Source organism: Sapajus apella, unplaced genomic scaffold, assembly GCF_009761245.1.
Source record: "Sapajus apella isolate SASKATOON/1434 unplaced genomic scaffold, GSC_monkey_1.0 scaffold2, whole genome shotgun sequence".
Taxonomy (NCBI): Eukaryota; Metazoa; Chordata; class Mammalia; order Primates; family Cebidae; genus Sapajus; species Sapajus apella.
In genome coordinates this window covers 53,254,011-53,277,165 of record NW_022436942.1, presented here as the reverse complement: position 1 = coordinate 53,277,165, position 23,155 = coordinate 53,254,011, and the positions used below count along the sequence as shown (strand labels likewise).

At 43.9% G+C, this 23,155-nt stretch overlaps 1 protein-coding gene across 3 annotated transcripts in view; it reads left to right on the top strand.

Moving 5' to 3' along the window:
- TMCC3 (transmembrane and coiled-coil domain family 3) overlaps positions 1–23,155 on the top strand; it is a 373,454-nt gene that overhangs the window by 178,926 nt on the left and 171,373 nt on the right. Inside the window, exon 2 of one of the 3 annotated variants that reach the window (XM_032298053.1) lies at positions 395–616. The exons of the other annotated variants lie outside the window; for them this stretch is intronic. Coding sequence (XP_032153944.1) covers positions 590–616 — 27 coding nt within the window. The 5' untranslated portion in view covers positions 395–589. The remainder of the gene's footprint in view (positions 1–394; positions 617–23,155) is intronic. 3 annotated transcript variants of the gene reach the window in all.

The following is a 23,155-nucleotide window of genomic DNA, read 5'->3' as shown; positions in this document are numbered from 1 at the left end:
CTATTATAGAGCTTTAAAAATCATTACTATTATGATCATTATTAATAGCTAATATTTATTGAACATGCATTATGTCTTGTGTTAGCTGCTTTACAGGTATTATCTCATTTAATTATCAACACTCCTACTGTTCTAATTTTACAGATGAAAAACTGGGACAAAGAGGGTTCAGTTAACACAAGGTTACACAGCACATGATCACGTAATGTGTGTGAAAGTCCCGTGCTGTGCCTGGCACATGATTAAGTGCTATGTAGCCCTTTGCCTCCTCCCTCCTCTTCCCACTCTCCCCGTGCTATATAGCAACAGTGTTGAGGAGACCACCAACTCTTCTTGGGTGGTTTGTTTATGAGTCAGTAGGGAAAAGCTCATTCATTCCTTTTTCCTCCTCCAGGCGTCCTCAGACTAGATGTGTCACTTATGAGATTTCCAATGGAGCCCTTCTTTTCATTTATTATGAAGCTTTCAGCCCCGGGCTTTGACAAGACTATGGTATCACCTAGAGCCCAAACAAGAAACAGATGATATACTCAAATCAGATCATCTGAAGACCATTAATGAAGTAACTTCTTACAAAGGAAGAGAGAAAATGCAGATCATTACAGAGCTCCTTCAGGTTAGTCACATAAGGGCTAACATCAGCCCTAGGCCTGAAGAGGAAAGGGAGAACTTACCCAAATTTGGGGGCGAGGAGGCTGTGTGGAGGGGGCTTTCTGACCCAAGCTGTGACCTTCAATTAGGGGATGCAGCCAGCCCACAGTGAGCCATAGAGAAGGGAATAGGGGAAGAGAAAACCGCAGCCTCACTCTTCTCTCTCCTTCCCCCTGCTGCTGCTCCTCAGGGGTGAGCCCAGCTGGAAGCCATGTCCATGGATGCAGCCATGTACACTGGACTTCCAGAGAAGGTAGGGTGGATCTTGAGGGGCAGGTGGAAGGTATCAGCCCTGCTGACACCCTGGGCACACTCAGGAAACGGTGAGGTGGCTCGCAAGTTCAGTTTCACACACTTCTTGGCGTTCGTGCAGATTCAGACATTCTTGGCTCCAGCTGTTTAACAGATGGTTAGATCTTCCAGGTAGACGGTTACAAATTACTTTTTGTAAGTGTGCATTTGGAAAAAGTCTGGCAATGGATTAAAGGACAAAGAATCGAAGTTGGTTCTTCTACATAGCCTTTGAGATGGATTCACTATCTCATTAGCCATACCTCTTAAAAAACCTCAGTTCACTTATTTATAAAATGAACACAGTAAGCCATTCTTCTCAGGGACATGTGAGGCCTCAACTAGGTAAAGTCTGTTGCTTTTGTAGACCTTATTATAATTTTTAATAGACTTTTTAATAATTTTTGAGACTTCTCGTGGAGATGAGAGGTCTTCATGTGCAGAGTAGCATAGAACCTCTTAAATTAGATTTGAGATACAAGTGCCTGCATCTTTCTTTAGGTTGTTGACTCTGGCGTATTATCGACGGTCGCATCTTAGAGGTTCATCTTGGAGGTGAATAACTTGACTTGAAAGGTCATATGGATTTTTCTTTGACGTTTTTTCATGTTAGACCAACAGTCTCTCACCTTTTTGGCACCAGGGACCAGTTTTATGGAAGATAATTTTCCCACAGACAGTGGGCAGGTTGTGGGGAAGGGATGGTTTGGGGATGATTAAAGTGCATTACATTTATTGTGCATCTTATGTCTATTATTACATTGTAATATATAATGAAATAATTATACAACTCACCGTAATGTAGAGTCAGAAGTAGAAGGTAGTGTGGATCTCCAGGAGCAAGTGGAAGGTATCAGCTTCCAGCCCCTCAAGGTCCACCCTACCTTCTCTGGGAGTCCAGCTCTCACTGGGAGCCCTGAGTTTGTTTTCCTGCAACTAGACAGTCCCATCTTGGGGGGATGGGAGACAGCGACAGATACTCAGGCGTTAGATTCTTATAAGGAGCGCCCAACCTCGATCCCTCACATGCTCAGTTCATAGTAGATTTCGGGCTCCTATGAGAATCTAATGCCACCGCTGATCTGACGGGAGGCAGGGCTCAGGTGCTGATGCCACTGGAAATACAAATGAAGCTTCACTCTCTCGTTTGTTCAGTCACCCACCGCTCACCTCCTGCTGTGCAGCCCAGTTCCTAACGGGCCACAGACTGGTATCAGTCCATGGCCCTTAGGGACCCCTGATTTAGATGGTCTCAGACATGCTGACCAGGATAATTGGGACCCTGTCTACCTAGGATCAGCCACTTAAATCGACTGACTAAACTTCCTCCCTCATTATTGTAGTCTGTGTACTACAGGTAACGTCTGGAATAAATTACGTAAAATGGACCACGTAAAGACTGTTATGTCATATATCTACCAAGTACCTTAAGGTTTAGGCAATATGTTGGTAACTATGTGGAATAACTGACACTCTCAAACGTTATTTGTGGTGGGAATTTAAGTTAGTTCAGCCATTTTGAAAAACCAGCAAGTTCCGTTAAAGCTAAGCATATACCCACCCCATGAATAGCAGTTCCATTACTAGGTATACATCCAAGATAAATGTGTGCATGTGTCTTTTGAAAGACATGCACAATAGTGTCTATATCAGCCTTATTCCTAACAGCCCAAACTAATTAATAATCCAAGTGGATATCAACAGGGAATGGATACAGTAAAATGTGGGGCTTCCTACACCGTGAAACACTTCATAGCAATACAAATAATGAACTAATTAAAATATAATAAACTAATGAAACATACAGGAATGTGGATGAATTTCAAAGATATTGTGTTGGGAAAAATAAGCCAGACATAAAAAGACTATTTTTATGAAGTTCAGGAAGAGGTAAAACTTGTTAATGGCTATGGAAGGAAGTTTAAAAAACAAAAAAGATGGGTTGGGCACTTTGGGAGGCCGAGGCAGGTGGATCACAAGGTCAAGAGATCAAGACCATCTGGCCAACATGGTGAAACCCCGTCTCTACTAAAAATACAAAAAGTTAGCTGGGCATGGTGGCACATACCTGAAATCCCAGCTACTTGGGTGGCTGAGGCAGAAGAATCGGTTGAATCCAGGAGGCAGAGGTTGCAGTGAGCCAAGATTGCGCCATTGCACTCCAGCCTGGGCAACAAGAGCAAAACTCCATCTTAAAAAAAAAAAAAAAAAAAAAAAAATTACCCCTTATACCAGGGTGGGGCTGGGAAGTATTGATTTGGAAGAGTCATAATGAAACATTCTGGATGTTGGAAATATTCTGTATTTTGATACAAGTGGTGTTACAGAGGCATACCTATGTAAAAATTCATCAGACTGTACACTTTAGCTTGTATACTTTACTCACTTTTCTTCTTATATACTATAATAAAAATGATTTTGAAAAAAAATTTATTGAGCATTACAGCCAAATCCTGGCAAATGTGGCAATGATGATATCAGGAAACATAGTGAAATGTTTAACTTAATATAACATAATCATTCTGGAGAGTTTGGCAATGTGTATTAAAAATCTTAGGAATATGCACAACTTTTGACATAACTGTGTTCTTTGTGTGTGTGTGTGTGTGTGCATGCATGCGTTCCAAAGATTTCTTAATTTCTTGCATTTGAAGTACTCTTCAATAACATCCTTGACCTGAGACTCCTTGGATGTTCATTTCAATGTTCTTTGTAATATTAAGCATTTGGAAATGACTCAGTGTTCAATTTAGAGAATTGGTAATGAATTCTGGAATAATATGCAGCTAGTTAAGGAATGTAGTAGAGGAAGGGTCTGTGTTTGCATTCCTGTGTGTTTCTGTGGCGAAACCTCATCTCTATTAAAAATACAAAAATTAGCCAGGCATGGTGGTGGGTGCCTGTAGTCCCAGCTACTTGGGAAACTGAGGTAGATATGACAAAGACTTCAGAGAATGGTTAGTTGGCTCAAAAGTGGCTGGCTCTAATCATGATGAAGACATTTGAAACATGTATATTGAATGAAATGGATAGATATTAGGTGTATCACATTATTTACATCCCTGGATGAAAAATGCTGAACGTCTCACATTCCTTCCTTGAAAATCTGTTTTTCTCGTATTCTTTCACTTACCGTTAGAGTTTTTTGGGGTCTGCGTATCTGATTCAAACCCAGCAAATAAAATCTGGTGTGCCTTGAAAGTGTATTTTTCGGACTGGGCACGGTGGCTCACGCCTGTAATCCCAGCACTTTGGGAGGCTGACACGGGTGAATCACGAGGTCAGGAGGTCAAGACCATCCTGGTCATGGTGAAACCCCATCTTTACTAAAATATAAAAAATTAGCCAGTCATGGTGGCGCACACCTGTAGTCCCAGCTACTCGGAAGGCTAAGGTAGGGGAATCGATGGAACCCAGGAGACGGAGGTTGCAGTGAGCTGATACTGTGCCACTGCACGCTAGCCTGGCGACAGAGCAAGACTCCATCTAAAGAAAAAAAGTTTATTTTTCCTTTTTATCATTGCTGGTTATATTAGTCAGTTTTCACGCTGCTAATTAAGACATACTCGAGACTGGCTAATTTATAAAGAAAAAGAAGTTTAATAGACTCACAGTTCCACGTGGCTGGGGAGGCCTCACAATCATGGTGGGAGGCAAAGGCACATCTGACATCGCAGCAGACAAGAGAGAGAATGAGAACAAAGTCAAAGGGGTTTTGTCTTAACTAACCATCAGATCCCATGAGACTTATTCACCACCATGAAAACAGTATGGGGAACCACCCCTGTGATTCAATGATCCTCCACCGGGTCCCTCCCGCAATATGTGGGAATTACGGGAACTACAATTAAAGATGAGATTTGGGTGGACACAGCCAAGCCATATCACTGGTTAAAGAAACTCCAGGCCTCTAACAGAAGCTGTTGATGTAAATGTAGAAACTGAGGGCCAGGTGCGATGGCTCACGCCTGTAATCACAGCACTCTGGGAGGCTGAGGTGGGTGGATGATGTGAGCTCAGGAGTTCGAGACCAGCCTGGTCAACATGGAGAAACCCCACCTCTATTAAAAGCACAAAAATTAGCCAGGCGTGGTGGTGGGTGCCTGTAATCCCAGCTACTTGGGAGGCTGAGGCAAGGGGATCACTTGAACTCAGGAGGTGGAGGTTGCAGTGAGCCGACATCATCCCACTGCACTCCAGCCTGGGCAACAGAACAAGACTCAGTATCAACAAAAATATATATTTGTTTGTGTATAATTATATATACATATGTGTATATATGTATATAAATATCTGTATATATGTGCGTATATATGTGTATATATGTATATACGTATATGTATGTATATATGTGTGTATATATGTATATACATATATACACATTTATTGTAACTGTATATATACATATGTGTGTGTGCGTGTATGTGTGTATAGATATATATAGAGAGAGACACTGAGTGGTAAATAGTAAAGGCATTTGGGGGAAGCTGCTGGAGAAAGAGGAAGCCTGATTTTACTGTTTTCCCACAGTAAAACCCTATCCTGTGTTTAGTTACCATTAACTATCCTTTCAGACTTATTTCTAAGAAGCCCACTTGGAGACATCTAGACTTTCTAAAATTTAATAATGTCTCTGATGGAAATAATATTACATGCTAATTAATTGTCATAGGGTAACATTATTCAAATTGGTAACTATCATTCCCAAAGATTATATTAAGTTTGATCTATGGGCGCAGCTATTCTCTGAGAAATAAATTCAAAAATTTATTTGTCTCTTCTTCTTTTGACCAAAGGAAAAATTAAGTCAGTGACCTTGGTAGGTTTCTTATGTTGAAAAATGTATGTGAGATTTTGTACTGTCATTTCTAAAAGCTTTTTAATTCAGGTTAGCCAGAAATTTTTGGAAGAGGGTAATTTTTTCACTGGAAAGTGTGAGAGTCATATTATTTTCAAGGTTACCTCGTCCTGAGCTGTTTTTTTTTTTTTTTTTTTTGTAATGTCTCAGAGCTTCAGTTTCTAAATCTGTAACATGGAAATAATAATGCTACAACATCTTAATGGTAGTAGAAGAATAACATCGCGTCTGGCATGCGGCAAGCACTCAATTGTTAACTCTGTATATGTGCATACATACTAGCTCCAGGCACATAGCATTATCTATACAAGTCATTTTCTTGGTTTTTCACCTCCTACTTACCACCATATTTGGCACACACTAGGTGTTATAGGTTTTTTGCCTGAAGTCCTCTATTTTGTGGGATCTGAAAATCAAATCAATTGAATTCATAGACATAGAAAGTACCAGAGGCTGGGAAGGGTAGTGGGGGTTGGCAGGGAGGTTGGGATTGTTAATGGATACAAAAAAATAGAATGAATAAAACCTACTATTTGATAGCATAATAGGATGACTATAGTCATTAATAACTTAATTTTATATTTTAAAAATAAAGAATGTCATTGGATCGTTTGTAACTTAAAGGATACATGGGTAAAGGCTGGGTGCAGTGGCTCATGCCTGTAATTCCAGCACTTCGGGAGGCCAATGAAGGTGTATCACCTAAGGTCAGGAGTTCAAGACCAGTCTGGCTAACATGGTGAAACCCCATTTCTACTAAACAAACAAACAAACAAACAAACAAAAAAACAGCTGGGCATGGTGGTGTCGGCCTGCAATCCAAGCTACTTGGGAGGCTGAGGTAGGAGAATTGCTTGAACCCAGGAGGCAGAGGTTGCAGTGAGTCAAGATCACGCCATTGCACTCCAGCTTGGGAAAAAAAAATAAAACTCCATCTAAAAAAAAAAAAAAAAAAAAGGATAAATGCTTAAGGGGATGGGTGCCCCATTCTCCATGATGTATGATGTGTTTATTTCATATTGCACGCCCGTATTAAAACGTATCATGTACCCCATAAATATATATATCTACCATGTACCCAGAGAATATTAAAATAAATTTTTTTAAAAATGAAGTCCCCTGCTTTGGTTTGTCTTATATCAGAAAAACAAAAACAAAAACAAAAAAAAACTGGTGACCAGTATTTTTTTCTCTAGGCCACACCAACCTGGTGTTTCAGTGGAATTACAAATATTTTCTAGTAAAATTAAACATGACGGTAGCCATTTAATCCTTTCAAAACTCTCCATTTTATTCAAGAGGATTCTTGTGGTGCCCTATCCTTTTACCTCATTCGTTCATTTATTCATTCCACAGATATTTACAGAATACCAGTCCTGAGCTGTGCACACAGGTAGGTACTGGGGACATTGTGAATAAAACAAGAAGAGTCCCCTGCCTTCACTTATGATGGGGGGGCCTCAAAGGCAACATTTTTCTTTTCTTTTCTTTTTTTTTTTTTAGAAAAAGAGAAAAAGAAAAAAGAATGAAAGAAAGAGGAAGAGAAAGAGGGAGAGAGAACGGGAGTCTTGCTTTATTGCCCAGGCTAGAATGCAGTCTAAAAACGGGTATTAAAAACCTCCTTTGGCCGGGCGCGGTGGCTCAAGCCTGTAATCCCAGCACTTTGGGAGGCCGAGGTGGGTGGATCACGAGGTCAAGAGATCGAGACCATCCTGGTCAACATGGTGAAACCCCGTCTCTACTAAAAATACGAAAAATTAGCTGGGCATGGTGGCGCGTGCCTGTAATCCCAGCTACTCAGGAGGCTGGGGCAGGAGAATTGCCTGAACCCGGGAGGCGGAGGTTGCGGTGAGCCGAGATCGCGCCATTGCACTCCAGCCTGGGTAACAAGAGCGAAACTCTGTCTCAAAAAAAAAAAAAAAAAAACCTCCTTTATGCCAATAATTGTGCTTAACAATAGAGACAGGAAGGAATAAGGGAGGAAAATAATGAACAAGCAGCCAACCAATATTTCATTTAAACTTGTGAAATGCTATGCAATTTTTTTTTTTTTTTTTTTTTTGAGATTTTGTCTCACTCTGTCGCCCAGGCTGGAGTACATTGGTGCAATCTCAGTTCAGTGCAACCTCCACCTCCCAGGTTCAAGCAGTTCTCCTGCCTCAGCCTCCCAAATAGCTGGAACTACAGGCACGTGCCACCACGCCTGGCTAATTTTTTGTATTTTTAGTAGAGACGGAGTTTCATCATGTTAGCCAGGATGGTCTCCGTCTCCTGACCTCGTGATTCACCCGCCTGGGCCCCCCAAAGTGCTGGGATTACAGGCCTGAGCTACTGCGCCTGGCCTGATGGCATCACTTTTTTTTTGCACCTCCACCGAACAGTTTCCAATCCTAGATTCCCCATTGCTTAGGAGCTAGTCCTGGAGGCCAGCCGCTTGCTTCCATGAGCACAGCTGTTCCCTAAGCAGTGGGCCTCCTGGCCTTCCAAACAAAGACGACCCCCGCCTCCAGACCCTTGCTGGACCTACAGACAGGTCAGTGGTTGTGCAGCCCATGCAAAACTGAAACCCTCTCTCCAGGAACTGCATTAAAACAAACTGATTATTGCACAAAATCCTGGCAGAAAGATTTGAAAAACGTCCCGTGAACAAATACCGAGTCATCGGAGACTTGTCCACATGATTTACCAGCATTTTTTCACATGACAAAGATGTGAAGGAAAACTAGGGAAATGTGTCAGCCGTTATTGGCATGAACCAGAGATATTTACCCAGGAGGGTGAGGGACTCTGGTCCCAAGTCTCCCCAGATTCTTAAAACAGCAAGGATTATGCAAAGATAAAAAGCAAAAGTAAACAGTAAAACTGTGAATGAAGCATGAACACAAAGAGGGGAAATCCTTCTGTGGAAACAAGCTTTCCTTCGGAGGAGAAAAACAAGACTGCTAAAAAAGAATCTGTCAGCCTGGAGTAATAAATGGTGCCTGCGCCGCCCTCCCTAGTCCACGCTTGTCTGCTAAGACGCGATGTTTTTAAATGGAAAGGAACGCTTGGCAGCTCCAGGACTGACGTAGCTAACACTGGCTCCACTGTGGAGTGGGAACGCCAACAACACGCATGAACACGGTTTCAGGAGTGGCTGAGGCAGAGGGGAAGGGCATGCGGGAAAGTGATAAAAAGCAAGTGGATTCTCTGAGGTCTGGTGTGAGCGCAGAGGCGGCTTGATTTGGGAACTGATTCTTCTGGTGGTACTCATCCATTCATCAAATTAGTATTTCTGGAGCATCTGCTCTGTGTCTTACATGGTGCGGGGCTGTGGGGATGCAGGGGAAGCTGCAGCGGGGGAAGGAGCTAGCATCCCTCGAGACCCTGCCGTTTGCAGAGAGCGCTCGAGGTTTGCGTGGTGAGAACTGGGTCCCAGGGCTCCGAGGTGGTGGAAACTGGCCTTAAAGTGAAGTCGTTCTGACTCCAGAGCTCACTGCCTCCCGTGGTTTTGGAATCTTTATCCTGAGGTGGTTTGCTTTTATGTTTACTTTTAACCAAGGCTAAAACCTTTATTCCTGGTGTGGAATGCCGCTTCTCCTTTGATCTTTGGAATCTGCTTTGGATCACAGTGTCTTTCTGATCCAGAGAACCATATTGTCAGGCGATATGTCTGATTCTCCCTTTTCTTTCTAGCTCCTATTTTTTCGCCTTAGCCTCTGTATGGGTTTCACGTTCAAGCTCTGAATCATCCTTTCTGTTGCCAAATACTCATGCTGAACCCCCACCCCCAAGATAGACACAAATGCTATCCTCTCTCCAAACCAAACTTAGTAGGAACCAAAATGAAAGCAAGGACAGAGACTCAGTGCATTGCTGAAGGCACTCCAGGTCCTTCGCTCTTCTCATTCTATATTCAGATTTTATATTTGAAAGACAAAAAGATACGTCCATAGTAGACCATGGTAAAATGAGGTCCATGGGTTTGATTCAGAAAACGCTAAGCAGAGGCTGCACAAGAATCATAAACAAGCACGGCTGTGCAAACTTTAAGATGATCTACATTCTGTCTGTGTCTTTTATTGAACATCTACTATGTACCAGGCACTGCAGCGCTAGGGAATATGTTTGGTAACAAACACAACAGACAAAAAATTTTTTGCTGTCATGAGGCTTATATTCAAATGGAGGGAACAGTCAATAAACCTAACAAGTACGGTTTTTGTGGTGGGTTAGAAAGCTTTAAGTGCTAAGAAGAAAAATAAAGGAGGAAAGAGAGGGAATATGGGGGAGTGTGGTGGTAATTTTGCATAAGGAGGCCAAAGAAAGTGCCTCTGAAAAGATAGCATTTGAGTAAAGATAGGAAGTGAGGGAATGAACAGCTGGCCGGAGAGCCTTTTAGGAGACAGCAGATACAAAGGCCTTGAGCAAGGAGAAGGCCTGGTGTGTGTTCCAGGAACAGTGAGCACACCAACGAGGCCAGAACACAGACAGTGCAGTAGTAAGGAGATGGGCTCTGACTATAGAGGGTCTTGCAGGATTTTGGCTTTTCTCTAAGTGAGATGAGAGCCATTGAGCAGATTTGACTTAGTTTTAAAAGAGGTTGACAGGGTCAAAGGTGGGGTATTTAAAGGTGGGGGAAATCGCAGAATGTTGGTATGCTATTGGAAGTGATCCATGGAGAGAGAAAATAAGACAGTACAGGAAAGAGGGTAGGATTGCTGGTGCGAGGCCCCTAAGTAGGGAGGTGGGCTTGGACTGCGGAAGATGAGGAGAGGGGTTGGCCTCAGGCTCACAGACAGTTCATCCGTGGCAGCAGGAGGGAGGCAGAGCATATATGGGCACAGGGGCAGGTGGGAATAGACGTGATAGAGGGAATGTGTGGAAATTCTCTCCTGATTGCTTCGATTACTTTTCAGAGAAGTGGAAAACAAGATCGTGAGCCAAGAGTCAAGATGGAGGAGGGGGAGGCGTCAGAAGTTTGAGGAGAGAGGGTATGAACTAACCATCTAGCCGTGTGGCAGAGTAAGTCGACCAGGGAATGTGGTAGGATTGCCAAGTGGCAGTCCTAGTTTCTGGTAGTGAATTTAAAATGCCTGTAATCTCAGCCATCGGGAAGCTAAAGGAGAAGGATCATTTGATCTCAGGAATTTGAAACCAGCCTGGGCAACATAGCAAGACTCTGTCTCTAAAAACAAAGTTCTAAAAACAAATCATAATGGGATTGATCTTCTTGGTTTTGAAGGCTGAGAATATATATGTGTGGGAGGGGAGTGGGAAAGGGAAAGATAGTGTTGTGGTGATGAGTTGGGGGCAGCAGTTCTTGCCAGAAGCTCTTAGAACATTGTTGCTTCAGGCCGGGTGTGATGGCTCATGCCTGTAGTCCCAGTGCTTTGGGAGGCTGAGGTGGGCGGATCACAAGGTCAGGAGATCGAGACTGTCCTTGCTAACATGGTGAAACCCCGTTTCTACTAAAAATACAAAAAATTAGCCGGGCGTGGTGGCAGCACCTGTAGTCTCAGCTACTCGGGAGGCTGAGGCAGGAGAATTGCTTGAACTGGGAGGTGGAGTTTGCAGTGAGCTGAGATGGTGCCACTGCACTCCAGCCTGGGCAATAGAATAACACTCTGTCTCAAAAAACAAAAACAAAAACAAAACTTATACAAGTATATACAATGAATACTTAGAAGAAAAGTAACACAAAAAAGGCATTAAAGTTCTCGGAGTAGTTCTGTCAATACGGTGGAATTATGGACAGTGTTTCATCTCCTTGACTCCATCCAATGTCCTCACCAACGAACTCAGTTTAGAAATTCTACCCCCTCTTGCTTGCAATTTGTTTATTTTGTATTTAGAGACGTGGTCTTGCTATGTTTCCCAGGTTGGAATGCAGTACTTTTTTACAAGGTTCAAATTACTTTGTCTAGAATTTGCTAAGGAAAAAACACGCATTAAAAACAATGATGACCACAGATCATATCCCTGCTGATGATGTTTCCCTGGTGGTCTTAATGTGTTTTCACAGGATATCCCAGATAAAGTAAATGCCTTTCTGTCCTTGAATACGGTGAAGTGTACAAAGCATCCTGCCACAGACCGTATTATATTTTTTTGGCCAGATCCAGCCTCTCAGGTTCTTCCAGGAAGTGTGTTTCTAAAAATTTCCAAAGCTGTTAGAGAGAGTTCTTATGTGCCCAGATACACAGATTTGTAATCAGTAACAGCTAAAGGATGGTTTTTCATGTTTTTGAGAAGTCATCTGAAGCCTCAAGGGCTATCAGAAGTCAAATTATTCTCTATTTCCAGTTTGATTATCAAATCTCTCTATTTTTATTAGATGAAGAGTCAGTTACTCTCCCAACCATCATCATTTCTTATCCCCAGCAGCGCTAATTAAGCCTCCTGGTCCTGCAAACTAAGACTATTTCATAAATGTTTGTAGAAACTTGCTAATTTATTATTTACCTAACCCACTAAACGCCATAGAATATTTTTGAAATTTCCTATCATATCCTGCTGTAGGGCAAGTATGTTGATTTTTCTCCAGGTTTTAAGCAGAACCCTATTTTCTCTGAACAGACAGAAACACTGAATTTAACATAAATATAGGGAATATCATAATCACAGTGTGTTTCTTGAATGAATGAAAAAAGAAATGAATGAATGTTTGAGTAGTACTACAAAGACCCTCTTAACTTCCAGGCATTTCAAGAGACCAACCTGGGTCTTGAGTATGAAATCCTGCAGAAAACGTAAAAACTGCTTGAAACTAACAACCAAGAAAACTGAATTGAAATCTTGAATGTGTCTAAAAGCGAGTACCTCTGTGGTTTGGGCAGTTTAGTTAACCTCACTGGCCCTCAGTTTTATCATCTGAAATATCAGAGAATTTGACGAAAACTATAGAGTTGTGTTTTGTTTTATTTTAGATGGAGTTTTGCTCTTGTTGCGCAGGCTGGAGTGCAGTGGCGCGACCTCAGCTCACTGCATCCTCTGCCTCCCCTTGCCTCAGCCTCCCGAGGCTGACTACAGGTGTGCACCACCATGGCCAGCTAATTTTTGTATTTTTAGTAGAGACAGGGTTTCACTATGTTGGCTAGGCTGGTCTTGAACTCCTGACCTCAGGTGATCTGCCCTCCTCGGCCTCCCAAAGTGCTGGAATTACAGGCTTGAGCCACCGCACCTGGCTGAGTTATTAAAGAGTACACAGGGATTGCAGGGATTTTCTAATGTCTCTTTAAAGAAAGCAGGAGTGCTAACTCTTAGTTTGTTTTCTTTTCCATTATACTCTTCTGAACTTCATTACTTCCAAATCAAAAAGTCGATGATTTCAACCTTAAAAGTAGTTGTGGTGGCTCATGCCTGTAATCCCAGCACTTTGGAAGGCTGAGGTGAGCGGATCATGAGGTCAGGAGTTCAAGATCAGCCTGGCCAATATGGTGAAACCTCATTTCTACTAAAAATACAAAAAATAGCTGAGTGTGATGGTGTTTGCCTGTAATCCCAGCTACTCAGGAGGCTGAAACAGGAGAATGGCTTGAACTGGGAGGTGGAGGTGGCAGTGAGCCAAGATTGTGCCACTGCACTCCAGCCTGGGCAAAAGAGTGAGACTCTGTCTCAAAAAAATAAGGTAGTTTCAAAGTTGTGAGACCGGGCACAGTGCCTCATGCCTGTAATCCCAGTACTTTGGAAGGCCAAGATGGGAGGATCGCTTGAGCTCAGGAGTTCAAGACCAGTCAGGGGAACATAGTGAAACCCCATCTCTACAAAAAAAAAAAAAAAGGCATGGTGTTGTGTGCTTGTAGTCCCAGTTACTCAGGAAGCTGAGGTGGGAGGATCACCTGAGCCCAGGAGGTCGAGGCTGCAGTGAGCTGCTGCACTCTAGCTTGGAAAACAGAATGAGTCTGTCTCAAAAACAAAACAGAACAAAATTGTGGTGACTTTGGAAGAAGATCACACATACCTGTCCCTATTCCACACCCCGGGCCTACTGAGCCTTCTGAGGATTTTTAGATCAACAATTGTGGTGATGGTTGCGTAACTCTGTGGATATGCTAAAAACCACTGCATTGTAGCTTTTAAATAGGTGCACTGTATGGTGTGTGACTTATATCGCAGTAAAGCTAGGACAGAATTCTTTTGTTGGAAAGTGATAATGTTACCGGAATGGGGTCCCAATCTAGACCCCAAAAGAGGGTTCTTGAACCTTGTGCCTGAAAGAATTTGGGGTAAAATAAAGTGAAACCAAGTTTATTAGAAAGAAAATGAATAAAAGAATGGCTACTGTCTAGGCAGAGCAGTGGCATGGGCTGCTCAGCTGAGTATACATGTAATTATTTCTTGATTATATGCTAAACAAGGGGTGGATACTTCATGAATTTTCCAGGAAAGCGGTGAGCAATTTCAGGAACCAAGGGTTCCTCCTCTTTTTAGACCATATGCGGTAACTTCCTGACATTGCCATGGCATTTGTAAACTGTTGTGGCACTGGTAGGAGCGTCTTTTAGCATGCTGATGCATTCTAGTTATTGTATAATCAACAGTGACGACAACCAGACGTCACTTTCGTTGCCATTTTGTAAGTTTAGCTGGGTTTTGGCCGACTTCTTTACCACAACCTCTTATCAGCAGGGTCTTTGTGACCTGTATCTTGTGCTGACCTCCTCTCTCATCCTGTGATTAAGAATGCCTAACCTCTGGGGAATGCAGCCCAGCAGGTCTCAGCCTCATTTTACCCAGCCCCTATTCAAGATGGAGTCACTCTGACAATAGAAACTAATCCAAGCCAACTCAGGTGAGAAAAGAAAGTTCACAGCTCATGTCACCGGGAAGTCCACAGTAGCTATCCAGGCGTGACTGGACGCAGGTCTTGAGCATTAGCATTAACCCCACGCTGCGTCTCCAACTCTCAGCCTCGCTCCTCTGCGGGAGCGTCACGCTCAGGAAGGCTGTCTCCATAGGTGGCCCCGGCAGTTCTCAGCTGAAATTTGTACCGATTTATCAACTCCAGGAGAAGCATCTCATTCAGCAAAAGTCCTGGAATGGAGTGTCATGGATAGCTTGGGCCACATGGCCATCCAATACTAATAAATCCTCACATAGCACTATGTGCCAGTTCTATTCTTGTGGCATCCCATTGACGGGGTTCAGGACACACTACCCCAATATATGGCACTTTGGCATACCGAGTATTTTAATCTGAAGAAATATGAGAAAACACAGGCACAGGAAGGTGTCTCTGACCTCTCCTCTACCCTTCCCTCCTGCAGCACATCATAAAATCTAGGACAGGTTTTCTGAGCTTCCCTTGAAGAGGGTCATGAAATGCTCATGTGAGAGGTGCCTTTCCTATGTTCAAAGGAAAGGAGCATCCTCATCTCTGAAGAGATGGGACACAGAGAGGAATCCAAACGGGCCTTGCTAAGTTCCTCCAGGTCACTGCACTCACAACCTTTGCCCTATCATATTTCTCTACCAATACCTGCTCTTCAATCTACTATGAACAACACTCAGGTTTAATTGCTTGTCTGGGGTTTCCTTCCTTTCTTTCTGAGACAGAGCCTCACCTTGTCGCCCAGGTTGGAGTGTAGTGGTGCAATCTTGGCTCATAGCAACCTTTGCCTTCTGGGTTCAAATGATTCTACTGCCTCAGCCTCCCAAGTAGCTGGGACTATAGGCGTGCCACCACGCCCAGCTAATTTTTTGTATTTTTAGTAGAGACGGGGTTTCATTATATTGATCAGGCTGGTCTCAAGCTCCTGACCTCGTCATTCACCCACCTCGGCCTCCTAAAGTGCTGAGATTACAGACGTGAGCCACTGCGCCTGCTGGTTTCTTTTATGAAGGATGCCATGTCATGTAAAACATATTAAATAAATTTGTGTGCTTCTCTCTTATTAATTTGGCTTTTATTATAGGAGCCCTAGCCAAAGCACCTAAGATGAATAGAAGAAAATATATTTTTCCCCTACATCACTTTATAGATGAAAAACTTGAGGCACACAGAGGTGAAGTAACTTGCCCAGGTTTACACAGTAGTAAGTATTAGAGTTGGGATTTGAAACTCAGGAAATCTCTGCCTTTAGAGTCTGTCGTTTTATTGGTCTTTAATGCTATGCTGGAGCCAAGGGAAAGAGATGTTCAGACTGACCAACGCTGGAGCAGATCCTACATTTATGAGCGCATTCTCTCCTGACATCCTGTATTCTAGACCCATGAGGAATAGATATATATTACATCAGATGTTAGCGAATTTTAGAAAGCAGGTTTGTGAGCACCTTCTGCTTCAGGGACTGCAGCTGTTTCTGCATCATTTCATCATTGCCAATATCAGCCTGACTCTAGCCATTTGAAAAGAAGCCTCAGAGTCTGTAACAAAACAAGACTCAGGCCTTCCTGGCCCCAGAATCAGGAGAACCATGTCAAGATCCTGGCCTCTCTTAAAAATTATTACCAGTATGCAGCCTTGGGAAGAAACAATAAAGTTACTATTTGGTGCTTCATCAGCAATAAGAAGTAAAGCAAGACTTTAGAAATTCCTCACAATAAGTGGTAATAAATAGACACACTCACTATTGTAGAATCCAAGGATTAGGCTTCATAGGAACATTATTTTTAAAAAATGCAGACCCAGATTTGGAGAATTAAAAGTTTTTCCATCTTTTTCTGATACAGGAAATACATTTACATGGATAAATACTTCTTTTTCTTATTTATTTATTTATTTATTTATTTTTGATACGGAGTCACTCTGTCATCCAGGCTGGAGTGCAGTGGTACGACCTTAGCTCACCGCGACCTCTGCCTCTCCGGTTCAAGTGATTCTTAAGCCTTAGTCTCCTGAGTAGCTAGGACTACAGGCACGTGCTACCATGGCCAGCTAATTTTTATATTTTTAGTAGAGAGGAGGCCAGGCTGGTCTTGAACTCATACCCTCAAGCGTTCTGACCATCTTGGCCTCCCAAAGTGCTGGGATTACAGGTGTGAGCCACTATGCCCAGCCTAAATAGATAAATATTTCTAAGGTGTCAGTTACTGACCCTGTTTTTAAGAATTGGTTCACAAGATCACTGGTATCAGAAATCACCTGGGATGTTCTTTATTAAGCCATAATCCCAGTCGGGCTTGCACCTGTGGTCCCAGCTATTCAAGCGGCAGAGGACAAAGGGTCGATTGAGCTCAGGAGTTCAAGGCTGCAGTGAGCTATGATCAGAACACGGCACACCAGTCTGGGCAGCAGAGCAAGACCCTGTCTCTGAAAAATAAATAAAATTAAATCATAATCCCATGTGTTAGGCATAACAATCTGTCTTTGTTAAACACCCTAAGTGACTCTTACGTCCACCAACGTTTGAGAACCATCACTGTAAGTGGCTGGGGCAAAACAGGATATTAGAAGACCACTGGGGTCTGTCTTAGTTCGTTCTTGCACTGTTATAAAGAAACACCTGAAACTGGGTAATCTATAAAAAAAAGAGGTTGAATTGGCTCGCAGTTCTGCAGGCTATACAGGAAGCATAGTGACAGCTATCTCTAGGGAGGCCTCAGGGAGCTTCCATTCCTGGTGAAAGGCAAAGCAGGGGCAGGCACCCTATGTGGCAGGAGCAGGAGTGAGAGAAGAGGGGGCAGTGCTCCGCATTCTTAAACAACCAGCCCTCACAATAACTCACTCTCTATTAGGAGAACAGTACCACAGCTAAACCATTCACAAGACACCGCCCCCACGATCCGATCGTGTCCCATCAGCCCCTCCTTCAACACCAAAGATAACAATTCTGCATGAGATTTGGGCAGTGACACAAATCCACAGCATATCAGAGTCTTAAACTGAACCAAAGGCAACAGCCATAGAAGGCAATTTCTACTGGGTAGGGAAAGGGGGCAGCTGAAAATCTCAGAGGCCACCATATTTTGAACAGTTTTAATTGTTAGCTGGTGCCTCTAATGTTTATATTATTTTTATTTCAGACAGGGTCTCACTGTCACCAGGTTGGAGTGCAGTGGTGCAGACATGGCCCACCACAGCCTTGACACCCAGAGCTCAATCGATCCTGCGGCCTCAGTCTCTCAAGTAGCCGGGACCACAGGCATGCACCACAACACTCTGCTAATTCGTTTTTGTAGAGACAGAGTCTCACCATGTTGCCTGGGCTATATGTGTTAGTCTGTTTTCACGCTGCTGATAAAGACATACCTGAGACTGGGCAATTTACAAAAGAAAGCGGTTTAATTGGACTTACAGTTCCACATGGCTGGGGAGGCTTCACAATCATGGCAGAAAGCCAGGAGGAGCAAGTCACATCTTACGTGGATGGCAGCAGGCAAAGAGAGGGCTTGTGCGGGAAAACTCCTCCTTATAATAACCATCAGATCTTGCGAGACTTACTATCACAAGCACAGCATGGGAAATGATTCAATTACCTCCTACCAGCTCCCTCCCACAGCACGTGGTAATTCAATATGAGATTTGGGTGGGGACACAGCCAAACCATATCTTCTCATTGTTTATGTTCAGAATTGTTGGTCTCTATATTAACTGCTAGCCCTTTAGAACAGAAAAGAGTAGCACTAACTAATGAATTTTGGTAAAGAAATTTTCAGGGCCAGGCATGGTGGCTCACACATATAATCTCAGCACTTTGGGAGGCTGAGGCAGGGGGATCATGAGGTCAAGAGTTCGAGACCAGCCTGGCTAAGATGGTGAAATCCCATCTCTACTAAAAATACAAAAATTAGCCAGGTGCAGTGGCAGGCACCTGTAATCCCAGCTACTCGGGAGGCTAAGGTAGGGGAATCACTTGAACCCAGGAGGTGGAGGTTGCAGTGAGCCGAGATCAAGCGGCTGCCATCTAGCCAGGGTGACAGAGCAAGACTCCGTCTCAAAAAAAAAAAAAAAAAAAAGATTTTTCAGATGGACCACGTACTCTCATGAGCTATAAAATGTAACTAACCAACAGCAATAATTAATATTAGTGAAAAGAGCAATCATTAATAATAAGAACTAACCGTTTTTGAGTGGACTACAGTAGGCACTTTGTATGCATTATCTCAGTCTGTCCTCCTAGTCACCTTATGAATGAACAGGTGGTGATATTATCTCCTTATCAGACGAGGAGACTGAAGTGCAGACATTAAGCATCGTGTTCTAGATCACAAATACTGGGGCAAAGCTGGGACTCAACATTCGAGCCCATTTGCTTTTAACCTTTGAGCCATATTGTCTTATCCTCTCAACAAGAATTGATTATTCTCCGGCAGGTTGAAAACAGAGTCTGAAGAAACACTGACTGCAACAAATGTGCATTTATTACATACTGGAAAAGAAAGCTACCCGCCCCTGGCTGGGGACTCACCGTTCTAAGAGATCTAGCTGATGTGCACAGAGGCAGGCTGTTACGTCAGGTACCCGTTACCCAGTTTAGGACACAATGGTGCCCAGATCCTGTGGGGCCCTCAGTGCTTCCAGAGAGTTCCAAGGTCAGATTTCTCCTGCTTCCTGGGTTTTGGATCCTTGACTTTGTGAGGCCATTTTAATTGCTGCTCTTGACCGATCCTAAAGTTAGGAGCTGGATTAAAGATAGAATAGTTAGCATGACTGGAAGAATCAGCCATAGTAACCTGCCTGTAAATGCACTTTCGCTCCAATTCCAGCAACGGCCTTAGGCCAAGCCAGGAGTTAATATAATGGGATATCCAAAGACAGATGACCTCAGAAGTTCACAGAACAGATGGGACCCTTGCGCAAATCATTACAGTGTAAGGCAACGTGTAGTAGGAGCTCCAGTGTCACTGCCTGACCCAAGTCCAGTGTTGCCACTGCTGTTTTACAGTTAATGCTTAGCCTTTCTCAATCACGGCTTTCTCAGCTGTAACAAGGATACTAGTAATAGCACATGCACGGGGAGCGTATCATGAGGATTAAATGAAATAAAAGGTATCGAGTGCTTCATAGGATTCCCATCCCATAGTATGTGCTCAACAAGTCACTGTCATTATTGGCTCTTATTATTGCTGTAACCAAAATATGATTTGTGACAAGAAGGAGATACTACTCCTAGCAATCAGGGAAGGCTTCTTTGAGGAGGAGCATTTGATCTGGGCGCAGGTGGGAGGAATTTCTGTGAGAGAAGAGGGATTATTCTACGCAGCAGTGGACCGGTAACCTGCAAAAGCACTAAGAAGGGAGAGGCGGGACACGTGCAGGGCGCAGTGAGTGAGGCTCGATGGCTGCGGTGCAGAGGGTGCCGGAGTGCAGGAGGGAAGGAGGGAAGGACTGGTCAGAGGGTGTTTGTGGAAGGCCTCAGAGGATGGTGGTCATTATGTTAATCTCCTAGTCCCTGCCTCAGTTTCGAGAGCTGAATACCCACTAGATAAGAATTGCACCGTCTTTTTTTTTTTTTTTTTTTTTTTTTGCATGTATAACACTTACAGTCCTAGCCAGGGCTGACTTGGAGGCAAGAAGAATTCCCTGGCAGTTTTAGGGATCTGCATGAATTATTCATTCCTGGTTACCTGGACTCTCAACTTTTTGTAAACCATGAGTGTATTACCAAAGGTGAATGTCCCCTGTGTGGCCACCCCCACGCCTCCCCCATCCCACCCCACTCAACCCCTGTCCTGCTGGACATTCCTAGCTGCAACCACAGGAGCCAAAGCTGCCCAGATGACAGTGCTGATTTGGGTGTTCCTGTCGTTGGGCAGCCCTAGACTCCCAGCCTGGGGTAGGGTGGGGCGGGGCGGGGGCAGGAGGCAGGGCAGGAGGAGGAAGGAAAGCCAGTCTCTTTTTGCAATTAGAGAAGAGGGTGCCCAGGAGAACTGAGCTGGTGATTTTAGCTGTTATCTGCTTGGATATAGGATTGATTCACCCCTGCCCCGAGGTTCTCAGAGCCCAGAATGTTACATAAGTGAAATGCTTGGTGCGTTCGGTCTCTGTAACACTCAATCCACCACCTCCACCCCGTCTTAATATTTGTAATAGCGATCCCTAAAGGGAAGGACTTGAATGTTTTAAAACTAAAAGGGGATAAAAAGTAAAGTCCTAATAATGATTCTTTTCTGTCTTTGTCCCTCTAATTAGAGAAGGCCATATCCATAGGAAATAGACAGTTAGGGAATTGGTATCGGGCTGGAGTCATGTGTAATCTTGCCCTGCCTGAGGGAGGCCTGATGCTGGAAGTATATAAGGGAGTCTGAAAGCTTGGCTGCTCTAATAATGAGACTGGTTGTACTGGTTTTTCTTTGCTTATTAAATCACGGGCCAGAAACACCTCTGTGGCAGGACTTGCATTCAGAATTGGTACACTGTCAGATCCAGAGCAAACTGAAAGTATGTCACACTTTGAGCATTTTCGCAGACCTGTCATGGCCACAAGTTTAGGCCTGGCTTAACCTGATTCACTGAAAATCAGCTTCAACAGCGCTGGCTGTAATGAAAAGTAAATATGCAGGTGTTTGTTGTTATGTATTTGGGATTGTTACGCTATCGCTGAATTTTGTTTTTAAATCTTGAATCAGTTGGTGAATGTATATGTGTCCAAACAGTTTGCTTCCAGGCTGTGTACAATATCTTCCTTTTTTTGTTGTTGTTTTTTTTGAGACAGAGTCTCCCTTATTGCCCAGGCTGGAGTGCACTGGTGTCATCACAGCTCACTACAGCCTCAGCCTCTCAGGCGCAGGTGATCCTCCAACCTCAGCCTCCCGAGCAGCTGGGACTACAGGTGCACACCACCAGGCCTGGCTAGTTTTTGTATATTTTGTAGAAATGGGTTTCACCATGTTGCCCAGGCTGCTATTGAGCTCCTGGGCTCAGGTGATCCGCTTCGGCCTCCCAAAGTGCTGGAATTATAGGTGTGAGCCACTGCACCTAGCCCATAACTATCTTTTAATGCTTACCTTTAATTACAGTAGATACTGGGACTAACTTGCATTTGCAGAAAGCTTTTTTACTGACTGATTTCAATTATTTGAATCAGCCCCTTGATCCACACATCCGCTGTCAATCTTCTGGCTGATTCAATTGTGTGATTCTGCCCGGAGCCAGGAGCAGTATAATAAATATTGGCTCCTTGATCCGCAGAGGATGCTCACTGTGAGTTGAGTGACTTACACAAGATGACAGAGCTAGACAGTGGCTGGCTGGAAGGAGCAGCCCACTGGTTCATCTGCTTATGGGTTCAGTGTTGACATTTCTCCACCAAATTGTGACAGAAGAGCCTGGCTTGACTGGCCTTTCTAAAGCACTGATTTTTCAGCTTCCCAAGAAAACCAGAGTAGATCCTCTTTTTGTTTCTTTGTTTTGTTGACCCAGTTATACACCTTCTCTTCTTTTTTTTTGAGACGGAGTTTCGCTCTTGTTACCCAGGCTGGAGTGCAATGGCACGATCTCGGCTCACTGCAACCTCCGCCTCCTGGGTTCAGGCAATTCTCCTGCCTCAGCCTCCTGAGTAGCTGGGATTACAGGCACGCGCCACCATGCCCAGCTAATATTTTGTAGTTTTAGTAGAGACGAGGTTTCACCATGTTGACCAGGATGGTCTCAATCTCTTGACCTCGTGATCCACCCGCCTCGGCCTCCCAAAGTGCTGGGATTACAGGCGTGAGCCACCGCGCCCGGCCCCACCTTCTCTTCTATAGATTTTCCCATCTTCTAGGATGTGGAAAGCAAATTATATGCATAGCCAATGATTTTTTAAACCAAACTTATAAGCAAAATCTGAATTTCTTTGGAGCAGGAAGCAGAGAAAACAAACTCATCTGTGCTGATTGCTCACATAGACATGCTAACCAACACTCTGAAAAGGGGTTGGATTTTAGAAATTCAAATTACTTTGTCATCACCTAAAATAAAGCCCTCCCTAGGCACTCCCCCAACACTCTCTTCTTTATTTTTTATTTTTATTTTTGAGACAGGGTTTCACCACGTGGGCTAGGCTGGTCTGGAACTCCTGGCCTCAAGTGATCTCCCCAGCCCCCCCCCCGCCCCCCCCCCCCCCCCCCCCCCCGCCTCAGCTTCCCAAAGTGCTGGGACTACCTACAGGCATGAGCCACCGCACCCAGCCCGCCTGCACTCCCTTCAACTCTAGCCCCGTCTTCCTTCTCGTCTGCTTCGAAGGACAACCCTGGAGAGAGTTGGCTAACTTTCTGTTCTCATTTTCTCATCTCCCTCTTCTTTCCCAGTCTTCTTCTGGCTGGACACTGGCCAGGTTTTTGTTAAGGTCACCAGTGGTCTCCACATGACTCAGTTCAGTGAACTTGTAAGTAAAATTTCGATGCCACAAAAGAGCACTCAAAGATAAGTCCTCTCAGCAAGGCAGTTTACTTTTACAGGAGGGTGTGGCGTACAGATAGAACAATGGCAGCTGCATGCTTGGACAAGGG